The following is a 23406-nucleotide window of genomic DNA, read 5'->3' as shown; positions in this document are numbered from 1 at the left end:
TTGTTTTTGTGAATATACTGTATATAAAAAAGATTTCATAGTTGGGGAAAAATTATTTTCTCAACTACCAAAACAAAAACCTTGAGTTTAAAGTATATATATATAGAGAGAGAATGATTTCCTACTGAGTGAAAAATTTCTCACCAGACAATTACAATGATTAGGAAAAAAAAATACTGAGTTTGATCCCAGATGTGGACAGAGAAATACTTATTTTTGAGATATGTAAGAAAGGAAAGATACATGTCTATTCCAAAATATAAATGAAAAAAGTGTCATTAATGAATTAAATAAATTCTCACACAAGTCTTAACTTGTGTCCTAAAAAGGGAATTTTTCAACTATCTGAGAATTTACTTCCTAAAGAACACTGTTCACTCAAATGAAGGATATATACTTTCCATAACCACACTAAGTCACCATTACTCAGCCTTAGAAGCAGATGTGGTGGTTCTCAGATAAAAATGAACTCTAATAAGTCAATTTCTTGTCCTTCGTTTATTCTCAAGACTTTTTTGACTATAGCTTGATGTTTTATTTTGGATTACATTAACTGATAGTAAATCTCAAGTTTTTCTTAGGACAATCTAGCTTAATGATTCTTAAATATAATCATTTTGAATAAGCTGACGTAAAAACAAACAAAAAATAATTGTGATTAGATAATTGTGATTAAAATAACTTTAGATGCTATGCATACTTCTCTTTTTGCCGTGATCAAAGTCAGGGTCCTCACACATGCTAGGCAAGCACTCTACAGTTATGTATTTTCAGCCCTCAAACTATCTTTTAAATGTATTTCCTAAAAAAGTACACTTTGGGGGGGGGGAGTGTCATGGGGCTTGAACTCAGCCTGGGCAGTGTCCCTGAGCAATTCAGCTCAAGGCTACTGCCCTGTCCTTGAGCCAAGCCCCCACTTCCTGTGTTCTAGAGGTTAATTGTGCCTGGGCTGGCTTTGAATCTTGATCCTCAGATCTCAGTCTCCTGAGTAGCTAGGATTTCAGGTCACTGGGCGTGGCTATATTTTTTTTGCCAGTCCTCGGGCTCGAACTTGTCTTTGGGCTTTCTTAAGGCTAGAGCTCTACTGCTGAGCCACAGCAGCATTTCTGTGTATGCGGGTCCAAGGACTCAAACCCAGGGCTTCCTGCATGCTGGGCAAGCACTTCTACTGCTCGGCCACAGACCTGGCCTCAGTTCTTACTATGATGAATCATAAGCGAAAAAGTCACACTTTAGAAGTTATGGTTCCCAGTATGTGGGTGAAGGATTTTGGCCTCAGAGCTGGAAGCAGGAGACAGAGACTTCTACTTTAACAAACAACCAGAAAACCGAGCGACATACATAGAATATTTTCTTTTGCAAATGAGGAAATCTTAGGATGATTCAACATTTTGTCTACAAACTAATTCTGTGCAAGGGCGATGAAAGAAATATATGATCCAAAGAACAGACTTTCACATGCCTAGAATGTACCTTTGACCAAGAAACACCCGTAATGTATACTTATCCAGATAACGCCTACTTAAACGTTAGGACTCAACTCAAATGATACTTTCTTTCCCTCTGGGGTGCCTTCCCAAGCATTCCTAGAGTGAGATAGGTTCTTTTTTTCCATAGAAACACAACACATGGTTTACAGTATAAATTTTTATTGCTGTTTGTCTTTTTGCTTCATAGAACTGAAAGCAAAGATTTCCTTATTTTTCTTTTCGTAGTATTGTATGGCCAGTAGAGGCTACATCATTGTTGAATAGTATAAATACAAATATCAAATTATCAGTTCAAAAAATAGTTAACTTGATTATTTTTGTGGCTTTATTCAAATATATATAGAAACTGGAATTTATTCATTCAATTCATTTATTTAACAACTATTGATTATTTTTGACATGTGTCAAATACTATTTTAAATTCTGTAATACAGCTTTAAACAACTTGAAGTCCCTATTCCCTGAACACTGTATACTAGTACCGTGTTATACATATTTGACTAAAACTTGGTATGGTAAGTACATGCCTGTAATCCAGGCACTTGGGAGGCACAGGTAGAAGGATCATGAGATCAGGTTTAGCCTGGCTAATAAATAAAATGAAATAAAATGCAATTGAATTGCTGACAATCATTATAGTCACATCATAAATTGCTATAATTCACTGATAAGGAGAAAATGGAATAACAATAATGTATTATTATCCATAGAGAAAAACAGGTAAGATTTTTTCATTAGCGTTTATGCAATCCAAAGTACAATGAACCCAGGAAAAATGTATTTCAAACATAAAATGAGAGCTGGATGTATTTATAATCATAGCTACTTGGAGGCTAAGATCTGAGGATCACAGCTGGAAGCCAGCCTGGTCCATGAGCAAACAAAGTGGAAAGGCAAAGACTTGTATAAAAAACAAGACCCTAGCTGGAGGTGTGACTCAAGTGATAAGATGGTTTGCCTAGCAAGTGTTTTAAGACTACATTAAATCTAGTACTGCCCCCCCCACGCCCCGCACACACGATATCAAGACCCAGTGAAAAGTAAAGGATGGGAAAAAGAGATGTTAAAAAATAGGAACATGTCAATGATAAAAAGGAGAAATTCTTAGAAAGAATAATTAAAATATACATGTACATATATGCATATGTGTATGTATGGATATGAACATTTATCTGACAAACTATAAAACTAAATCCTTATAGAACTGAACAGAAATACAAACAAATGTCTATTCACAGTTTGAAATTGTAATACCCTTCATTAACTGATAAAACAAGTAGTGTGATAATTCTTGAGGAATATTTGAATAATACAGAAGACTCTTACGCAATAAGGCAAAGTAGCAATTTATTTTGGAGTAATTCAGTATAGTCATTCTAACTCAACAAGACAGTTTACATTTTGTGACATACTGTACATCTGGTTTTGTTTTGCTTTAAAATTCCATATATTTACTCTCATGAGCAGTATTTATTACACAATATTTTCCAAAGTTTGATAATGGAATATTTTGCCTTGTCCAGGATAGAAGTAGTTCTTGGCTAGGCAAGACTATGTCTGGCTGAGAGCAAATCTGTTAGGCGGAAGGATAGGCTGAAGGGGAAGATTTCTAATAAGAACAGACAGAAGTGTTTACCTATGGAAAAAGATATTTTAACTTTTTGTTTGAGATAGGATCTTGCTATGTTGTTCAGGATAGCCTCACATTCATGATCTTCCTGCCTCAGTGTCCCCAAAACTGGGATTATGGACATGAGCTACATCCTGCATGCTATTTTAACTTTCAAAAGTTTCTTACATAAGGGGCCAGGAGTTTGGCCTAGTGGTAGAGTGCTTACCTAGCACGCACGAAGGCCCGAGTTCTATTCCTCGGTACTACATACATAGAAAAAAGCTGGAAATGGTGCTGAGGCTCAAATGGTAGAACTCTAGCCTTGAGAAAGCTGAAGAACAGTGCCCAGGCCCTGAGTTCAAGCCCCATGACTAGCAAAAAAAAAAGTGTCTTACATAAAACCAAGAGCAACATTTTCAGTGCTTATAATCTTTTATGAGTAGTGCAAAATAGGAAATCTTAGTGACTAAAAAAGTACTAAATTCTATGGAATTAATTTTTACTCTAGCTTCAGTAGTAGCGATATACTAATAGTTCTGTCTACAAGAAATTTGTATTATTTGTTAAAGCCATCATTTTGTTCTTGCTGCTTTAAGAAATGTTTTCACTATATGGTCCAGCCATGTAAACACTGACCTGGAGATCCTTCAGCTTCAGCTTCTAATGCTAGGTGCAAGTCCAGATATGTGCCACAATGCCTAGCAGAAATTCCTACAAAATGTACCATTCCTGAATTTATCCTGAAAAAACCCCACCAAGTTGTAAGTTTCAATCTAAAATATATAATATATAGTAGAACACTTATCTCATGACCAGGGAAATATGTTTTCCTGTCAAAAATACAAATTAAGACCTCTGTGAAGGATAAAAACAATTTTATTAGTAAAGTGATTAAATAGCATGTGCATTACTACTCTATTTCAAATAAAGCATTTTCTGGATTTCAAACCTTTTGAAGTCAAAACTTTTAAGTTAACATTTTTATCCTTTGCTTACATACATTTTAGCATCCAAAGAACTTAAATGTTTATATTCATGTTATGTTTTATCAAGAAGTACAATATATAACCCTTGAAACCACAGAGGGATTGGGATACTATTGACTTTTTTTTGACAACCCTCTTCTAAAAACTAAAAAGATCAAATTAATTAGCTCTAAGCTTAATTTTGTCAAGTCTCTTTAGCAACCAAGAGAAAGAATACAAAGTAAGATTAAGTATGTAATCCAAGTGCTGAGGCTCTTATACTTTAAAAAAAAAAAAAAAAAGCTGAAAGTTGAGCTTGTGGTAGAGCACCACTAGCCCTAAGCAAGAAAGCTCAGAGACAGCATCCAGGGCCTAAGTTCAAGTCTCAGGACTGTCACAAACAAAACAGATTAAGACTGGAGTGTGCTGTGCATAAAAGTATTTTTTAATGAGGCAGACAAACGTTTTTCCATGCAAGGCAGTTCCCTCAAAACTGATAAAACATTCTTAAAGACTGCAGTTGTTTATGTAACATCTGCAATGTCAATTCATAGCCTAATCCAACATCTATATTCAGAAGTCAAGATTCCCAAAGGCAAAATTTCCAATTAGCTTTGTCTGGAAAGTTCAGGGTAAAGGTAATAAAACCAAGAATCCTCTGCTGAGTCACTGGGAAAACATGTGTTTGCCTCACTCCTTCACTAGGAACAAAAGGAGTCAGTGGTTAGTCTGGAATGTGATTCATTGGGAATATCTGGATGATAAATAAATGAGCAAAGATGATAAATGGTTGCCTGTACAACTTGCAAAACCACTGTGTGTGTGTGTGTGTGTGTGTGTGTGTGTGTGTGTGTGTGTGTGTGTGTGTGTGTGTGTGTGTGTGTGTGTGGTCAGTTGAGGGCCTGGGTGCTGTCTTTAAGCTCTTTGCTAAAGGCACTACTTCCAATTATTGAGTGATTAATTGGAGATAAGAGTCTCACAGAGACTTTTGTGCACAAGATGTCTTTGAACCATGATCCTCAGATCTCAGCTTCCTGAGTAGGTAGGGTGCCCAGGGGTTTTTGTTTGTTTTTTGAGAAAAGAGTTCGACTTCTCTGAGATTTCAGAAACCCTTTTTCATACACAAAAATTCTACTAGTCAAGATTTTTAAACCATTTGTTTCATCAGTATAAAAAACAAAAACAAAAAATTTATTAGGGATTACAGTCCATAGCAATACTTCTAGAAGGCCAAAGTATAAAACTGTTGCTTCCAAGTGAGCCCTGAAAAGGCAATCTGCTAATCAGATTCTTTTTGTAAATATTCAAGTTATACCTCTTATCCCTCTCTACAAAAATGCCCTTTTTCGCATGTGTTGACTTTAGACATATACTGACTTAATGTAACTTTTGGTTTTCAAAATCCATCAGTAATTTTGTAGGTATAAAATTCCATCTCATCTTTCTCATTTAATAAAAAGCCTAACAATACAATAATGTCCATGTTATCACAGAGCCAGAATGCAAGATCACTGTATAAGATGCATATATAAAACAAAAGTATAAACTTTGTAATGTTAGACTATGATCCAAGCTGCAGTGTATTATTATTATTATTATTATTATTATTATTATTATTATTGCCAGTCCTGGGGCTTGAACTCAGATCCTGAGCACTGTCTTTGGGCTTTTCTCAAGCTAGCTCTTTACCTGAACCATAGTTCCACTTCTGGCTTTTTTTCTGGATATGTGGTATCAAGGAATCCAACCCCAGGTTTCTTGCATGCTAGGCAAGCACTCTACCACTAGGTAATGCTCCTGGATACTACAGTGTATTATTTTAAGCAATTTTTATTACACTGAATTAACCCATATGTAGAGGTAAGTTTTTTTTTTCTTTTCCTTCCTTCCTTCCTTCCTTCCTTCCTTCCTTCCTTCCTTCCTTCCTTCCTTCCTTCCTTCCTTCCCTCTCTCCCTCCCTCTGTCGGTTGAGGGGCTTGAACTCTGGGCCTGGGTGTTGTCCCTGAGCTCCTCAGTTCAAGGCTAGTGCTCTATCATATTAATCTACAACACTTCCTATTCTTTTTTTTCCCCTTCCTTCCCTCCCTCCTTCCTTCCTTTCTTCCTCTTTTGCCAGTCCTAGGCTTGAGTTCAGGGCCTGAGCATTGTGCTTGGACTTTCTCAAGACTAGAGCTCTACCACTTGAGTCTCAGCACCACTTCTGGCCATGTATGTGGTACTGAGGAATCGAACCCAGGTCTTCATGCATGCTAACCAAGCACTCTACCACAAGGCCAAACTCCCAGCCCCTGTTTTATCTTTCTTTAAACAAATAATTGGACTGGAGGCATGACTCAAGTTGATAGAGTGCCAGCCTTGAGGAAAAAGCCAAATGGGAGTGCAAGGCCCTGAATTGGTTTTTGTTGTTGATGTTGTTTTGATTTTTGATGCTGAAGCTTGAGCTCAGGGATTGGGTACTGTCCCTTAACTTTTTTGCTCAACATTGGAATTCTACAGCTCCAGCCATAACTCTACTTTCAGCTCCTTGGAGGTTAAATGGAGTTAAGAGTCTCACTAACGTTCCTGCTTAAGCTGACTTGAACATTGATCATCAGATCTCATCTCAGTCTCCTGAGTAGCTATATTATAGACATTGAGCCACTGGCACACTGCTTAAAAGTAATTTTTGACACAATAACTATGTGATGTTTTGTTACAATTTCACATTGCAGATTGTCAACTGAAGATATTTAGGCTTTGCATCATTCCAAACACCTATCATTAAACCTTAGCAACATGGCCTTGAGGCTATTCTAAGTGTTTGGGAGCCATGGACTACACATTTACAAAGACAGCTCGTTCTTTTTTTCTTTGCCAGTCCTAGAGCTTGAACTCAGGGCCTGGGCACCGTCCTTTAGCTTTCTCGAGGATAGTGCTTTATCACTTGAGCCACAGCACCACTTCCAGGATTTTCTGAATATGTGGTACCAAGGAATTGAACCTAGAGCTTCCCGTATGCTAGGCAAGCACTTTACAACCCTGCCACACTCCCAGCCCCAACACAGTTCTTTTAAAAGATGTTAGCCAGTAGCTAACATCTATAACTCTAGCTATGATCTATCTGGAGGACCACAGTCAGTCTGGAGAAAACGGTTTGTGCTACTCTGTCTTCAAAATAACCAGCAAAAAGCAAGGTGTAAAAGAACAGCTCAAAAGGTAGAGTGCTAGGTTACATAGAAAGTGGAACAAGTAAGCAAGCATGAGGCCTTGGGTTCAAATCTCCACTACTGGAAAAGGAAAAACAATTCAAAGTTCTTCAGTTTATACCTACCAAAATAAACTGAATCTTTTTATCTTCCATCTAGCACACATTAATAGTGATGTAAAAGTAGGAAATTAACTAGTCTGCATATCTCATTCACTTGGCAAAAACCCAGTCCTATGTTCTAAAAACCTTGGTTTCTTCTTTTGATGTGTTGATACTCATAAGAGTTAATACATGAGTCATTACTTGGGGAAAACTGGGAGAAGAGCTAACATGCTCCCATCAAACAAAAGGCAAACAGATCTTTTTCTAAGAGGGGCATGTTGCTCTTCCCACAAGAACCCTGAGTCACTACATGCCACAGTCATTGGTCTATAGAAATTAACATTTCATACCAGAACCTGCAGAGCTGGCAATTTCCTCCTTTTGTCTTAAAGGAAGATACACAGTCAAAGAATGAAGCAATAATCAACAAGTCAAGCAGAAATGATAATGACAAGGTTTGTTATCAGTTATTTTGTGTGTGTGTGTGTGTGTGTGTGTGTGTGTGTGTGTGTGAGAGAGAGAGAGAGAGAGGGAGAGAGAGCGAGAGAGTGCACGTATATGCCAGTCCTTGGGCTTGAACTCATCCTGGGCACTATCCTTGAGCCTTTTTGCTTGAGGCTAACACTCTACCGCTTGAGCCATAGCTTCACTTTCAACTTTTTGGAAGTAGTCTTAGATAAGTCTCATGGATACTTTTCTGCCTGGACTAGTTTTGAACTGCAATCCTCAGATCTCTTCCTCCAGACTTTTTTTTTTTGTTTTGTGGGTCACAGGGCTTGAACTTGGCCTGGGCACTGTCCCAGAGCATTTAAGCTCAAGGTTACCACACTACCCTTGAGCCAAGCCCCAATTTCCATTTTCTTCAGGTTAACTGTAGATAAGTGTTTCAGGTCCTTTTGTGCCCGGCTGGCTTTGAACCTTTATCCTCATATCTCAGCCTCCTAAGTATCCAGGATTACAGGCGTGAGCCATATAGCTATAGCCCCATCCCTAATTCGTAAAGAGGTCAGGAACAGTGCCCAAATCCAGAGTTCAATCCCTCATCTAACAAAATAAATAAATAAATAAACAACAAAGTAACTATTGATCATCTGTTCTTCACAGTTCTTTATTTAGGAACTGGGCTTATTTGAAAAGATGGAGTATGTCTGTTAAACCTTTCTCCAGGAAATTGCTCCCCCTAGTGTCAAAAACTGCACACATGCTATTACACTATACTGAATTGTTATTCAATGGATTAATTCTGTTTAACAGATTTTAAACCATCAGTGGAACACATAGTTTAGAAATTGTTCTTTAATTGTATCATAAATCTTGGGGCCAGGACTGTGGTAGAGTGCTTGCCTAGTATGCATGAAGCCCTAGGTTCAATTCCTCAGTACCACATAAACGTATTTTTTGTTTTTTCAGTTCTGGGAGTCAAATCCTGGCCTTTGTACATGCTAGGCAAGCCCTGTACCATGGAACTACATTCCAAGACCACCAGATTCTTTAATATTAATAAGAAGATGGAATTATTCCTACCACTGCACCTGACACTGAGCATGCTATGGAGATTACATCCTGCATGTAAAGATGTAGGTCACAGAGCCAGTGCAGTGGCTCACACCTGTAATCCTAGCTATTCAGGAGGCTGAGATCTGAGGATCTTGTTGAAAGCAAGCCCTGGGCACTAAAGTCCAAGACTCTTATCTCCAATTAACTACTAGAAAACCAGAATTGGGGCTGTGGCTCAAGGGGTAGGGCAGTAGCCTTGAGCTGAAGAGCTCAGGGATAGCACCCAGGCACAGAGTTTAAGCCCCACAACTGACCAAAAAGGGTGTAGGTCACAATGAAAAAAGGCTGAGAATTGAACTAATGAATACATGTAGAAAACAACTAAGAGAAGTTAACATTTTCATTCACATGTACTAATTGATCTTATATGGACCAAATTAGTATTTATAAGTATGAATAACATCTTTAAGCTAAGTAGAGCCATTTTGTTTTCCACTAAAGTTTCTCTAAATATGTATTTATCCAGAACATAACTTGCAAATATAGCATGGTGTATTGTTTATATTAACAATGCCACCTAGTGGTGGCAAAACAAAAGACACATCACAAAACAGTTTCAGAAGAGCAGTTTTAAATAATCGATTACAGTCTACTACAAAATGTGATAAATACTATCAATCTCTTTTAAATTTTTTTCCAGAAAAGAATTTTTGTATTTACAGACAAGTCTAGTGTTTTTGGATGTATAGGTATTTTGAAGCCCCTTTACTAAATGTTAAAATTATGAGAATTTACAAGTGTGAATGAAGCCTTAGTTCAAATCCCAGAACCACAAAAATGAACAAAATAGATAAATGAATGAAAAAATGAAAAAATAAAATTACCAAAACAACCAACTAACCTCAAGTTTCAATTATCCGTGAACAATGAAACAAACAAGCAGCTAGAAATGTGGAATAAGTGGTACAGCACAAGGCTATCAAGTGTAAGACTCTGAGTTCAATTCCTAGTAGTGAAAATAAAATAAAACAATAAAAGACAAACAATAACCATCCAAGTATGTGTTTGGCATCTGTGGACTTGATGGAAGACTCTAATCATTTTTGCTGATCAATGGAGAAATACAATTGTAAAATTCATTATAAACCTTACGTGTAATTTTGTAAACTTACATTAACTTCAATTACTAAAGTAATAATTGCATAAGCAAGAGAATCATTACTCAAAATCTAGAGGGGGAAAAAGTTCCTGACTAAAGTAATTTAAATTTACAACCATATCTGTTTAACTGCTAATTTTTCTTGTTTCTTTTTTAAATCCTCAGGAAAACAAATAAATTCCAAACCACAAAAGTAATGATTGGAAACTGGAAGAAAGCAAGGGAAGGGGTGACACTATCCACAAAGTAATGTACTCATTACCTCATTTATGTAACTGTAATCCCTTGGTACATCACCTTTATAGTAGGAGTTAAATTTTTTTTTTCTTAAAGTAATGAGTTGAGGATCTGAATGCTTACAAAACACAAACCCTAAGGTTTTAACTTCAGAAGTAAAAGCTACACCAAAAAGAAAAATCTCATTATTGTTCATTAAAGGAAGTTCTTACCAGATAAAGCAAAAAGGTATGCAGTCCTGTTCCAAGCCCAACAGAGGACAAAATCCCCAAGCCTATCCAGTAGGCATACAAAAGTAACTGTTTCTCTATAAGTTGCACATACTGAAAAACAAAAAGAATGAGAGGAAAACATTCATTTACAGAGCCATGTGGTATGTACAAACTACTGCCAAAATTAAACATATGGTTAAAATAAGTTTCAATTAGGGAGAAAGTATTAAGAATAAAATCTTCACAAAGAAACCTATTATTTTAGGATAAGATAACAAGGGGCCGGAAGCATAGCCTAGTGGTAAAGGGCCCGCCTCGCATGAACAAAACCCTAGGATCAATTCCTTGGTACCACATACACAGAAAAAGTCCGAAGTGGTACTGTGGCTCAAGTGGCAGAGCACTAACCTTGAGCAAAAACTGTCCAAGGACAGTGCCTAGGTCCTGAGTTCAAGCCCCAGGACCGGCAAAAAAAAAATAGCAAGATGAGGGGAAATTAAATTAAATGTAACTAAAGTAAAGCTGATATAGCAAAGTGAGGTAAGACTGAAAAGATGGGCCTGGTGTACAGCTGTAATCCTAGATACTCAGGATGCCGAGATCTGAAGATCAGTTCAAAGTCAGCCTGGGCATGAAAGTCTGTAAGACCTTCACCTCCAATTAACCACCAGAAAACTCCAAGTGACACTGTGCCTCAAGTGGCATAGTGCTAAGCCTGAGCAGGAAAGGAATGTGTGATTATATATTTGTGAATAAAATACATTTTTCTCCAGTAAAAAAATTAGAAGCTGGTCATGGTGCCTCACGCCTATAAGCCCAGCTATTCAGAAGGCTGAGATCTGAGGATCAAGGCTCAAAGCCAGCCCAGGCACAAAAGGACCTGAGACTCTTATCTCCAATTAACCTCCAGAAAAGGAGAAGTGGGGCTTAGCGGTAGCCTTCAACTGAAGAGCTCAGGGACAATGTCCAGGCTCAGGGTAGGGTGGTAGCTTTGAGCTGAAGAGCTCAGGGAGAGTGACCAGGCCAAGTTCAAGCCACATAAAAAAAATTAGAATAATATTTGCGTATTTAAGATTAGTATGATCTGGGCGTGGTGGCTCATGTCTGAAATCCTAGCTACTCAGGAGGCTGAGATCTGAGGATTGTGGTTCAAAGCTAGCCCGTGCACTAAAGACTTTGAGACTCTTATCTCTAACCATTAGAAAATAGGAATTGAGGCTGTGGCTCAAGGGGTAGAGTGGTAGCCTTGAACTGAAGAGCTCAGGGACAGTGACCAGGAGGCCCAGAGTTCAAGCCCCACAACTGATTAAAAAAAAAAAAAGACTAGTATCTTTTTCAAAAGAGCAAAATGAAGTTCAATGAGAAACCTGTTGAAAAAAGACACTCATTTCGCTGGGAGTTTGGCCTAGTGGTTAAAGTGCTTGCCTAGCATGCACGAAGACCCGGGTTCGATTCCTTGGTACCACATACACAGAAAAAAGCCGGAAGTGGTGCTGAGGCTCAAGTGGTACAGCTCTATCTATCCTTGAGAAAGTCCAAGGACAGTGCTCACGCCCTGAGCTCAAGCCCAGGACTGGCAAAAAACAAAACAAAACAAAACAAAAAGATACTCATTTCCAGAGAAAATTTCCAGCTTTGGAAAGTAAACTCAAAAAGCTATTTCATTACAAATTCTTAGTAAATACACAGAGAATATTGAAAGATAGTGGGAGGAGGCCAGGAGTATGGCCTACTGGCAGAGTGCTTGCCTAGCATTCACAAAGCCCTGAGTTTAATTACTTGGTACCACATACAAAGAAGGAGCCAGAAGTGGTACTGTGGCACAAGTAGTAGAGCGCTAGCCTTGAGAAAGCTCAAGGACAGTGCCCAGGGAATGCGTTCCAACCCTAGGACTGGCAAAAAAAAAAAAAAAAAAAAAAAGATATTGGGTGGGGTTGGGAAAGACAGAGGAAGAAGGATAGGAGTAACATGCACATAAAACCATAAAAACTATAAAACTCCAAGATTAGAAGTAAATTGCTAAAAATATGAAAAATATGATTTTAGAAGCATTTCCTATTACAACAGATTAATAATGTTTATTTAATGAAAGGTAGTAACAAATTTCCTATTTTTCCATTACTAACATATATACTTTAAACAAAAGAAGTTAATTTTTCATACAAATAAAACCTAACCCTCAACTTAGGACAAGTCCCATCTGTTTGAATATATCACAAATGGTATAGTGTAAGTTGGTTGTAAGTTGGTTATTATAGTGGCTTAATTCTAACTACTTGAGTGGCTACGAATGAAAGGATTATGGTTTGAGGTCAGTTGGTGCAGAAAAGCCAGTAAAACCCATTCTCCACTGATAGCTGGGCACAGCAGTACGCACCTGTCATCCCAAAGTACGTGGGAGGCCGAGATCAGGCCAGACTGGGTAGGTAGAAAAAGTCTGTGAGATTTTTTCCATGGAGGAAAGTTGATCATAGTATAAGCCTGTGACCCCAGCAATGATAAAAAAAAAAAAAAACCTTCAAGTAGGTGGATCAAAGCAAAAGGTACATTATAGAAAATACAAGACTTTGGGCAGAGATAAAAGGATTTATGCTGCTTTGACTGAACAGTTTTAAAAAGGCATTAAGCTTGGGAATGCTGGCCCACGCTTGTAACCCTAGCTACTCAGGTGGCTGAGATCTGAGAATTCTGGTTCAAAGTCTAGAGACTCTTATCTCCAATTAACTACAAAGCCAGAAGGGGAGCTGTGACTCAAAGCACTGTGGTAAAGCACTAGTTTTATGTAAAAAAGTTCAAAGACAGTGCCCAGGTCAAGCCTCAGAACTGGTAAAAATCACAACAACAAAAGAAAAACACATAAAGCATGACTCAATAGAAGAATGCCTGCCTAGTAAGCATGAGGCCCTAAGTTCAAGCCTTGTATTTTTGAAAAAAGACACTAAGATATCAGTTGTGAGAAATTAAAAATACAAGCCTAACTTTTAAAATGTTGAGAGTGGAAAATATATAATACATTTATTCCATTTTGAAACTTTCTGGAAACAAGAGAATGAGCAAGACTAGACACAAAAAGTCTCTTACCTGTTGATGTGCTCCTTCAACATAATACGTAGCTAGGAGCACAGCAAGCAGCAGTAAAAAAGACACCACAATGCTTTGACGATGCCATAATCTTAAAAGCAAATTAAAGAATAAAGGTAAAATCTCACATTTATCTCATTTTGAGAAATCATGGTTTTTAACACAATTGTTAAGACAGACTTGGGGATAAAGGAAGGGTTCAAAGACAGACTTCGGGACACAGAACCTAATCTATCATAAACCCCATGATAGACTTTCCAAAGTCTAATCTTGTTTGCCTTTCAAATTATAAATGAAATAGTACTAATATTCAAGTCAGTGGCACTGGGCCAGAGATCTTTAGTGTTAACTTTTAGTAAGACACTTATCAGATTTTGCTTTTAATACTATAATAATCATATACATATTTTGGCTCTTCATACTTTTCCTAAATGAGCTGAACATGTTATAAAATGTTTTATGAAACTGAAGTACAGGGCCGGGAGTTTGGCCTAGTGGTAGAGTGCTTGCCTAGCACGCACGAAGACCCGGGTTTGATTCCTTGGTACCACATACTTAGAAAAACCAGAAGTGGTGCTGAGGCTCAAGTGATAGAGTTCTAGCCTTGAGAAAAATCCAAGGACAGTGCTCAGGCCCTGAGCTCAAGTCCAGGACTGGCAAAACAAAAACCAAAAAACAAAACTGAAGTACAATACAAGTATATGATAATAACATAGATAACTTTGTGTTGTAGTAGTACAGGTAACTTGGAAAGCAAGCAAAAAAATGATAGGATGTGTAAAGTTCAACTTGCTTATGATATTTGAAACAGGGCTTATAAGCACTAAGTTTAAAGATAGAATGTACTATCATGGTAGAGTCTTTCTTCGTTGGCTCAACTTATCAGTAAGCTGCCACGTATCCTGAACCTTGTCCTGTGACAGATTCAGTGTATTTAATGTGTATAAGCCTGATTTCTGTTGAAGGCAAAACCAAGAAGAATACAATTATATCTTCCCTTGAAAGATTCAACATCAGGCCGGCCCAGTAGCTTACACCTATAATCCTAGCTACTCTGGAGACCGAGACTGAGGGATCATGGTTCAAAGCCAGCCCAGGCACTAAAGACCTTGAGACTCTTACCTCCAATTAACCACTAGAAAACCAAAAGTGGAGTTGTGGCTCAAGGGGTAGGGTTGTAGCCTTGAGCTAAAGAGCTCAGAGACAATGCCCAGGCTCAGAGGTAGTATGACTGCCTTGAGCTGAAGAGCAGGGACAGTGCCCAAGCCCAGAGTTCAAGCCGCATGGCCCACAAAAAAAGAAAAAAAAAGATTCAACATCAGACAGCAAATTTCAACACATATTCTCATCTATTTTTCTTTTCTTTTCTTTTTCTTTTTTTTTTTTTTTTTGCCAGTCCTGGGCTTGAGCTTTTCAGGGCTTGAGCACTGTCCTTGGACTTTCTCAAGGCTAGAGCTCTACCACTTGAGCCTCAGCACCACTTCCGGCTTTTTTCTATGTATGTGGTACCGAGGAATCGAACCCGGGTCTTCATGCATGCTAGGCAAGCACTTTAACCACTAGGCCAAACTCCCGGTCCTCATCTATTTTTCTTTGAACTAAATTTCCTATTTCTTTTCAAAATACAGGAAGGAAAATAAGTATGTTCTTATAATAGTCTAAATTTAATTAATCCACTGTGATGAAGCAGTTGGTAGGGGGCAGGAGATTATGAGGACTTCTTTTTTTTTTTTTTTTGCCAGTCCTGGGTTTGAGCTCAGGGCCTGAACACTGTCCTTGGACTTTCTCAAGGCTAGAGCTCTACCACTTGAGCCTCAGCACCACTTCTGGCTTTTTTCTATGTATGTGGTACCGAGGAATCGAACCCGGGTCTTCATGCATGCTAGGCAAGCACTTTAACCACTAGGCCAAACTCCCGGCCCCTGAGGACTTCTTTTTTTTTGGTTGGTCATGGGGCTTGAACTCGGGGCCTAGGCGCTGTCCCTGAGCTCTTCAGCTCAAGGCTAACACTCTACTACTTGAGTCACAGTGCCACTTCCGGTTTTCTGGTGGTTAACTGGAGATGAGTCTCATGGCCTTTTGTGTCTGGGCTGGCTTTGAACCATGATCTTTAGATCTCAGCCTCCTGAGTAGCTAGGAGGCTATATATATATATATATAAAATAAAAGATCCTTTACTTTGAGGTCCATTCCTTCAAGATTACAAGGGTTTCCAAAGAAAAATACTGTAAGGTAATGAGTGGCTGTCTCCACAGGACAATATTTTGTCTTTCTTCTCTATCCCTCCTCTTCTTTTCATTCACTGATGAGGAATCTGAAAAACATTAGCACAAATGTTGACATGGAATTCTTAACATTCTTTTTCAGACTATTTAAGAATTCATCCAGGTTAGAAATGTGGCTTAGTGGTAGAGTGCTTGCCTAGCATACATGAAGCCCTGGGTTCAATTCCTCAGCACCACATGAACAGAAAAAGTGGCACTGTGGCTCAAGTAGTGGAGTGCTAGCCTTAAGCAAAAAGAAACTTAGGAATATTGTCCAGGACCATCTAAAAGAGAGAGAGAAAATAAAAAGAATTCATCTATATTCCTATTTTATACTTCATGTAAAACCTCAAAAGCAGAAACATTATTCACATGTAGGCCACAAAAGTTTCAACAGCAAGAACTAAGCTAAACAGGGCACTGGTGGCTCACACCTGTAATAAGTAGCTACTCAGAATTCCTGGTTCATTTGAAGATTATAGTGAAGCCAGCAGGAAAATAAGTCCCTGAGACTCCTTATCTTCACTCAACCACCAAAAAGCTGGAAATGAAGCTGTAGTTCAAGTAATAGAGTGCCAGCCTAGAGCAGGAAAAGCAGGAGAGCATCTAAATCCTGAGTTCAAGTCCCACTACCAACACCAAAAATAAATAAAAGAACTAAGCTGAGATCACCCCTTTCTGTATAGGAGGCAATTCTTATAACATAAAGCCAAGATTTGTGACAGAGTCTCATATCTTAAGCCTCAATGGCATTTGTCTTTACTTTTGGCTATGTCTTCCCAGCCTGCAGATATCTGCTACTGATTGAATTCTTTTCAGTTGTTTTGGAGAGGGCTTGAGAGAGGTATAGCCATGTCCTGGGTAACCATTAAAAGCAAGTTCTTGAATCTTGAGAAACAGCAACTGGTCCAGACTCAGCAATATCTACTACTTCAGAAAGGAAATATATAATCATAATCACTACTATTATTTTGGTGCTAGGGATTGAATCTGGGTCCCACACACATGCTATACACGTATTCCACCACTGAACTTCACCCCCAAACCATAGTTACCAGTTTTAAGTTAGTGTTAGAGAAAAACTGAAGCTACAAAGTTTAATGACCCCTGCCAATCTCCCCAAGCAAAACAAAAACCCACCAGGCTTCCCTCTGCCAGTTCTTCTTCCTAACAGATAAAACAAACATTGGGTGTCCAAAACTAACAATACCAAAAATTTCAGCAACTGAACAACAGATCTAAGGAAACAAGTGTGAACTAAGTTCTTCCGCCCAATCTAAACATTATTCTTGTACTTATTTTACTGTTAGAACAGAAGTTCTACTCTTTCATGTTACTGGAGGTCTAAATTGGTCTACCTTCTATAAAAAGTATTATTTAAGTTTAGCATCATACTATAGTTCATACTATAGTTTAGATCTCAAATAAGGCACACTACTTAGTTCCAGATCGAGGGTCTTCTAGGTACCCTTTTTTTTTGTGCTAGTCCTGAAGCTTGAACTCAGGTCCTGGGTCATGATCTTGGGCAAGTTAGTTAACATTGCTGTGCTTCAGTTGTCTCATCTGTAAAACGAAAGATAACAAGTACCTAGTTTTCAGTGTTAAGTGAGTTAATATATGTAAAATTCTCAGAAGAGCTAGACATTTAGTAAGCTCCTAGTTATGGTCTGCTATTAATGCTGATCACTGGTAGCTCATGGCTATAATCCTAACCATTTGAGGGACTAAAACCAGGAAAATTGAGGTTTGATGCCAGCCCAGACAGAAAAGTTTGTGAGATCCCATCTCAAAGGAAGCAACCAGGTTATGATAGCAGGTACCTGTCATCCTCTAGATCTGGTCCAGGACATGAACTAAAACCCCATCTCAAAAATGACCAGAACAGGCCAGGAGTTTGGCCTAGGGGTTGAGTGCTTGCCTAGCATGGAGGAAGACCCGGGTTCGATTCCTTGGTACCACATACATAGCAAAAAGCCGGAAGTGGTGCTGAGGCTCAAGTGGTAGAGTGCTAGCCTTGAGAAAGTCCAAGGATAGTGCTCAGGCCCTGAGCCCAAGCCCAGGACTGGCAAAAAAAAAAAAAAATGACCAGAACAAAATGAGGATAAAGTGGAGAAATGGCTCAGAGGTAGAATACCTGCCTGGCAAAGAGGCTCTAAGTTCAAATCCCAGGGCTGAAAAAAAAAGATTTTGTTATTGCTACTATCTAGACTGTACCTGTAAAATTTCCATTATGTTGTTCCTTGTTCATCGCTACACGTCTCTGGTCACAATTCTTTCCATTCTCTGCCATTTCATAGATCAGTAACTCTTGAGGAGCTAATATAGCAAAACAAAATGCAGTAATACATTATATTTTACTCTGCAGCTGAGATAGAATAGAACTACAGGAATAACATAGCCATATAATTTCATAATATTTGTATAATATGTTTACACTTTATTTTCTGCCTTTTATAACTATTTTGTTTTTGTTTTTTTTTTTACCACTCTTGGGGACTGTACTCAGGGCCTGAGCACTGTACTTAGGCTTTCCTCAAGGCTAATGCTCTACCACTCGATCCACAGCACCACTTCTGGCTTTTTCTATATATGTGATAACAAGGAATCAAAGCCAGGTCTTCATGCATTCTAGGTAAGCACTTTATCACTAGGCCAAACTCTAGCCTATAACCAAAATTTAAATGAGTAATTTGTATAAAAATCCTTGCACAATCTAAATGCTTTAGTTACAAACTTGGAGAAAATTTGTTCACATAAGAGTAAGGATTTCAGGGATTAGTATGCTCAAATATCAATTCAAAATACATATTTTCTCAGTTTGATTTTTTTTTTTTTTGGTTGGTAGTGGGGCTTGAATTTTGGGCCTGGGCACTGTCCCTGAGCTCTTTAGTTCAAGGATAGCACTCTACCACTTGGCCACAGTGCCACTTCTGGTTTTCTAGTGGTTAACTGGAGATAAGAGTCCCACAGACTCTTAGTGCCCTGGCTGGCTTTGAACCTCGATCCTCAGATCTCAGCCTCCGGAGTAGCTAGGATTACAGGCGTGAGCCAGCCCAGCAGCAAATGATCTCTTCTTTTTTTGTGTGTGCCCACCTTGGGGTTTGAACTCAGGGTCTCTGAGCTTTTTGTCTTCAAGGCTAGCACTCTACCACTTGAGCCACAGCTCCACTAGTTTGATCTTTTAAACATTTTGTTTTATTTGGTGCTACTGGTGCCTGGCTCTGTTGTGGTATACTAAAATAAAACTGTTAAGTAATTGTGTGAAACCATTATTGTGTATTCAAATGGATCAAAGTTCTTTTAGATAAAAGTCTTGTAGCCCTTAAAGATAGTGCTATAAGAAATAGTCCATTGAGCCTGGTAGCCTCTTCAATAGGGTCACAAAAGGACCTGAGACTCTTATCTCCAATTAATCTCTAGAAAAGGAAAGTGTGGCTTGGCTCAAGGGTAGGGTGGTAACCTTGAGCTGAAGAGCTCAGGGCCAACACCCAGGCCCAGGGGTAGGACGGTATGCTTTGAGCTGTAGAGCTGGGGAAAAGAGCCTAGGCAGAGTACAAGCCCTATGGACCCACAAGAAAAAAAAAAAAGAAAAGAGAATCAATTGAGAAGGGGGAAATTAAAGAGATTTTTAAATAGCTTGGTAGGTAGAAAGATAAGAGCTGTTTGCTTCAATTGTTTTTGGGGGGTTTTTTGTTTGTTTTGTTTTGTTTTTACCAGTCCTGGGCTTGTACTCAAGGCCTAGGCACTTTTCCTGAGCTTCTTTTGCTCAAGGCTAGCACTCATCACTTGAGCCACAGCGCCACTTCTGGCTTTTTCTGTGTATGTGGTGGTGAGGAATTAAATCCAAGACTTCATCCATGCTAAGCAAGCACTCTACCACAAGCCACATTCCTAGCCCCAAGTTACTTAAATTTTACTTATTATGATGTAAGTTAATGGCTATTAATCTCCAAATGAAATTGCGAAGTTTGGCTAGATATGAGCATATGTTGTGTTAAGTATTTATAAAACTTAAGTATAACTTCCAGGTAAGTGACTGGAAGAGTAGCTTACAATGCTGAATTCTTAATGTAATAATAGTTTTTCTTAGCTAGGGCGTGGGGGTGCGGTGACTCAAACTTGTAATCCCAGGTACGCTGGAGGCTGAGATGTGAGGATCCCAGTTCAAATCCAGCCTAGGCACTAAAGACTCTTATCTCCAATTACCCACTAGAAAACTGGAAGTGGGGCTTTGGCTCAAGGGATAGGGTGGCAGCCTGGAGCTGAAGAGCTCAGGGCCAACTCCCAGGCCCAGGAGTCAGGTGGTAGCCTTAAGCTGAACTCAGCATTGTAATGAAGAAATCTGGTGTGTTGTGCATGTTGTATTGAAGAGACTTTGTGTGTGGCCAGTATAGAAGCTTGAACTCGGGGGCGTCACCGTTGCTTGGCTTGCTTACTCATAGCTTGCATTCTATCACTTGAGGCATACTCTAACTTGGTTCTTAGCTGGTCAAGGAGATGGATCTCAACCCAAAATCTTGTAGGTCTCAGGATTTAAAGTATTATTTTAAGTATTATTCAGTGATACAGCATTTGCCTAGCATGTATGTGATCTTAGGTTCAATCATCATCACTACAAAAAGTAAGTAAGCTGAGATCTGAAGATCATGGTTCAAGGGCAGCCTGGGTAAGAAAATTCATGAGACTTCATATGGAACTAGACTTTCCACTGTGTGACATCAATGTCACACACATTGTGTGATCATACAATGGTAAAGCTTGTGCCATTTTTTTTTTTTTTTTGGTTTGTGGGGCTTGGACTCTGGGCCTGGGTGCGGTCCCTGAGCTCTTCGGCTCAAGGCTAGTTCTCTACCACTTGGTTAATTGGGGATAGTCTCCCCCAGGGCTGGTTTGAACAGTCATCCTCAAATCTCAGCCTCCTGAGTACTGAGAAGCCAGGGTTACAGGTGTGAACCACCAGCATCAGGCTTTTTTTCCCCTTTTTTTAAGATGAAAGAAGAATTCTTTAATCATTCTCCTAAACTTACTAAAAGATGTACTTTTGCCTTTATGAGCATTTTCCTTCTTTTTATTCCCAAGTAGTCCTCTACTTACCAAAGGCTGCAGGGCAGTTCTCAGGGAGTTAGATCCTACAGTTCTCACAGTCAGCAATTTTCCCTTTATACTCACTAGCAAATAAGCATTATCTAGCACTTCCCATTTCATTCCTTCACAGATACAGCTCTCAGGAGTTGCCTATATACACACTGTATCCCTTTCTCATCACCCAATCTCTAATCAGTCCATTGCAAAATAACTACCAACTCAACAACAAATAAAAGGACATTTCTTTTGTCAAGATCATTAGATGATATACATGTTGCCAAATCCCAAGGGCACATCTTATTGAACCTCTTACTGTCACTGAAGACAAGCAATCACTTTTTTTTTTTTGCCAGTCCTGGGCTTGAGCTCAGGGCCTGAGCACTGTCCTTAGACTTTCTCAAGGCTAGAGCTCTACCACTTGAGCCTCAACATCACTTCTGGCTTTTTTCTATGTATGTGGTACCAAGGAATTGAACCCGGGTCTTTGTGCATGCTAGACAAGCACTCTACCACTAGGCAAAACTCCCGGCCCCATCTTTTTAAAATATTTTTTTCTGCCCATTTCTCTGACTATTCCATTGACAGCTCCTCCTTCTCTACTTCTTGCATTTCTTCAGATTCTGATCTTAGCTTTCTTTTTATATTCTCCTTATCCATAATGAAGTCATCACATCACTCAGCCCTAAATAACTTCTACACATTGATAATTCTCTTTCTTTCAAAAGCAGTATGAAGTTTCTCAACAGTCATGATAAAAAACATACAGGATCAAAGAAGGACATTACAGATCATCCTCCATACAATTTAAAGATAAACATTAAGAGGTAAAGTGACTTGATATCATGGAACAAGTTAATGAGAAATCTAGAGGCAAGACTTAGATACTGAATGGTCTTAAAATAGTAATACTGAATTTGCTGGCACTTGGGTAAGACACTCTCCCTCACGCAAGAACAACAACAAAAAAAAAACCCATACAAAAAAACTGAATTTAAGACTATTTTTCTGAGGGGCTGGTGGGAGTTTGTTCAAGTGGTAGAGTGCTTGCCTGGCATGCATGAAGACCCAGGTTTGATTCCTTGGTACCACATACATAGAGAAAGGCAGAAGTGACACTGGCTCAAGTGATAAAGCTCTAGCCTTGAGAAAGTCCAAGGACAGTGTTCAGACCTTGAGTTCAAGCCCCAGAACTGGCAAAAATATAAACAAACAAATAAATAAATAATTTTTTAAAAAGATTATTTTTCTGAGGGGCTGGGTGTTTGGCTTGGTAGTAGAGTGCCTGCTTAGCACGCACCAAGACCCACGTTCGTATTCCTCAGCATCACATACATAGAAAAAGCTGGGAGTGATGCTGTGGCTCAAGTGGTAGAGCTTTAGGCTTGAGAAAGCCCAAGGACACTGTGGCTCAAGCCCTGAGATCAAGCCCTAGAATGGAAAGAAAAATAAATAAATAAATAAATTTGAGCAGAATAATTTTATCCCTTAGTCTATTCAGCAGCGTTTTTTTTTTCATTTATAATTTGAAACCACAAAGCTGAAGATACCTCAAGAAAACTTAATATGGCTAGACTATCTTCTATTCAGGAAATATCCTATGCACTTTGTGTGCTTGTGCATTCAACAGTGATCATCTAGATGCTGGTGTGCACGGTGACTGCTTCATTTAGTATAAATCAACCAGTTTCTCTCCCTCATTATCATCTTCATTATGATAGGACAAGTTGGTACAAGAAGGCTGCCATAGTATGTCTTGATTGATTTAAAGCCATATCTGGGAAAACATTTGGACCATTTCATCTCCACTGTTCACCTCAGGACAGAACTCATTCATCCCATCATAATTCTATTCTACCTGTCAGATCAAAGTAGTTAAAAAATAATAATAATTCTACCATCATCAATTAGTCAGGTCATCTTGATAAGTAGTTTAAAGCTTTGTATTTGAATGTATTTGTATACTATGCCCACATCATTTTCATGTCATTTTTTCCTCTCATTTTTGAGGATTTTGTTTTGTTCTTGGGCACTGACAGTGATTTGGCTTCTCTTCTTAAAAAAAAAAAAAATCACATGTAAGTGCCCCAGTTAGTGTTTGGCACATTGTAGGTACTTAATTTTAGTTTCTCCAAGCACTTTTCATATTACAATTTTCCAAAATAATCACCTGACTACTCTGAGTATTCATTTATAAGCACCTGCTTTCTATGCTGCCTAAGAGCCTAAATGACTGGTTTTTACAGCCTATGTAACAACATTCACACTGAGAACTTTTAGTTATGTTGAATAACAAAATTAAGTTATTTTCATATAATCTGACCACTGTAATATGTGCTTAAAAGTTATGGGGAGAGCTGGGAGTTTGGCCTAGTGGTAGAGTGCTTGCCTAGCATGTACGAAGACCCAGGTTCGGTACCTTGGTACTCATACACGGAAAAAGGTACTGTGGCTCAAGTGGTAGAGCTCTAGCCTTAGAAAGTCCAAGGAGAGTGGAGCTCAAGCCTGGGACTGGCAA

General features: G+C 38.7%; 1 protein-coding gene across 3 annotated transcripts in view; it reads right to left on the bottom strand.

Moving 5' to 3' along the window:
• The window catches only part of Vmp1 (vacuole membrane protein 1), an 83132-nt gene that overhangs the window by 48565 nt on the left and 11161 nt on the right, over positions 1-23406 (bottom strand). For 2 of the 3 annotated variants that reach the window (XM_090351137.1, XM_090351136.1), the window contains exons 2-5: positions 18021-18122; positions 15721-15856; positions 13543-13633; positions 10462-10572 (exon numbers count right to left, since the gene is read on the bottom strand). In XM_090351137.1, coding sequence (XP_090207263.1) covers positions 10462-10572; positions 13543-13633; positions 15721-15856; positions 18021-18096 — 414 coding nt within the window. In that variant the 5' untranslated portion in view covers positions 18097-18122. Of the gene's footprint in view, positions 1-10461; positions 10573-13542; positions 13634-15720; positions 15857-17274; positions 17370-18020; positions 18123-23406 lie in introns of those variants that run through there. The other variant, XM_090351138.1, reaches the window with a different exon arrangement.

This window comes from Megascapheus bottae, chromosome 17 (assembly GCF_031878675.1).
Source record: "Megascapheus bottae isolate mThoBot1 chromosome 17, mThoBot2.hap1, whole genome shotgun sequence".
Taxonomy (NCBI): Eukaryota; Metazoa; Chordata; class Mammalia; order Rodentia; family Geomyidae; genus Megascapheus; species Megascapheus bottae.
This window is presented reverse-complemented; position numbering and strand designations above follow the sequence as displayed.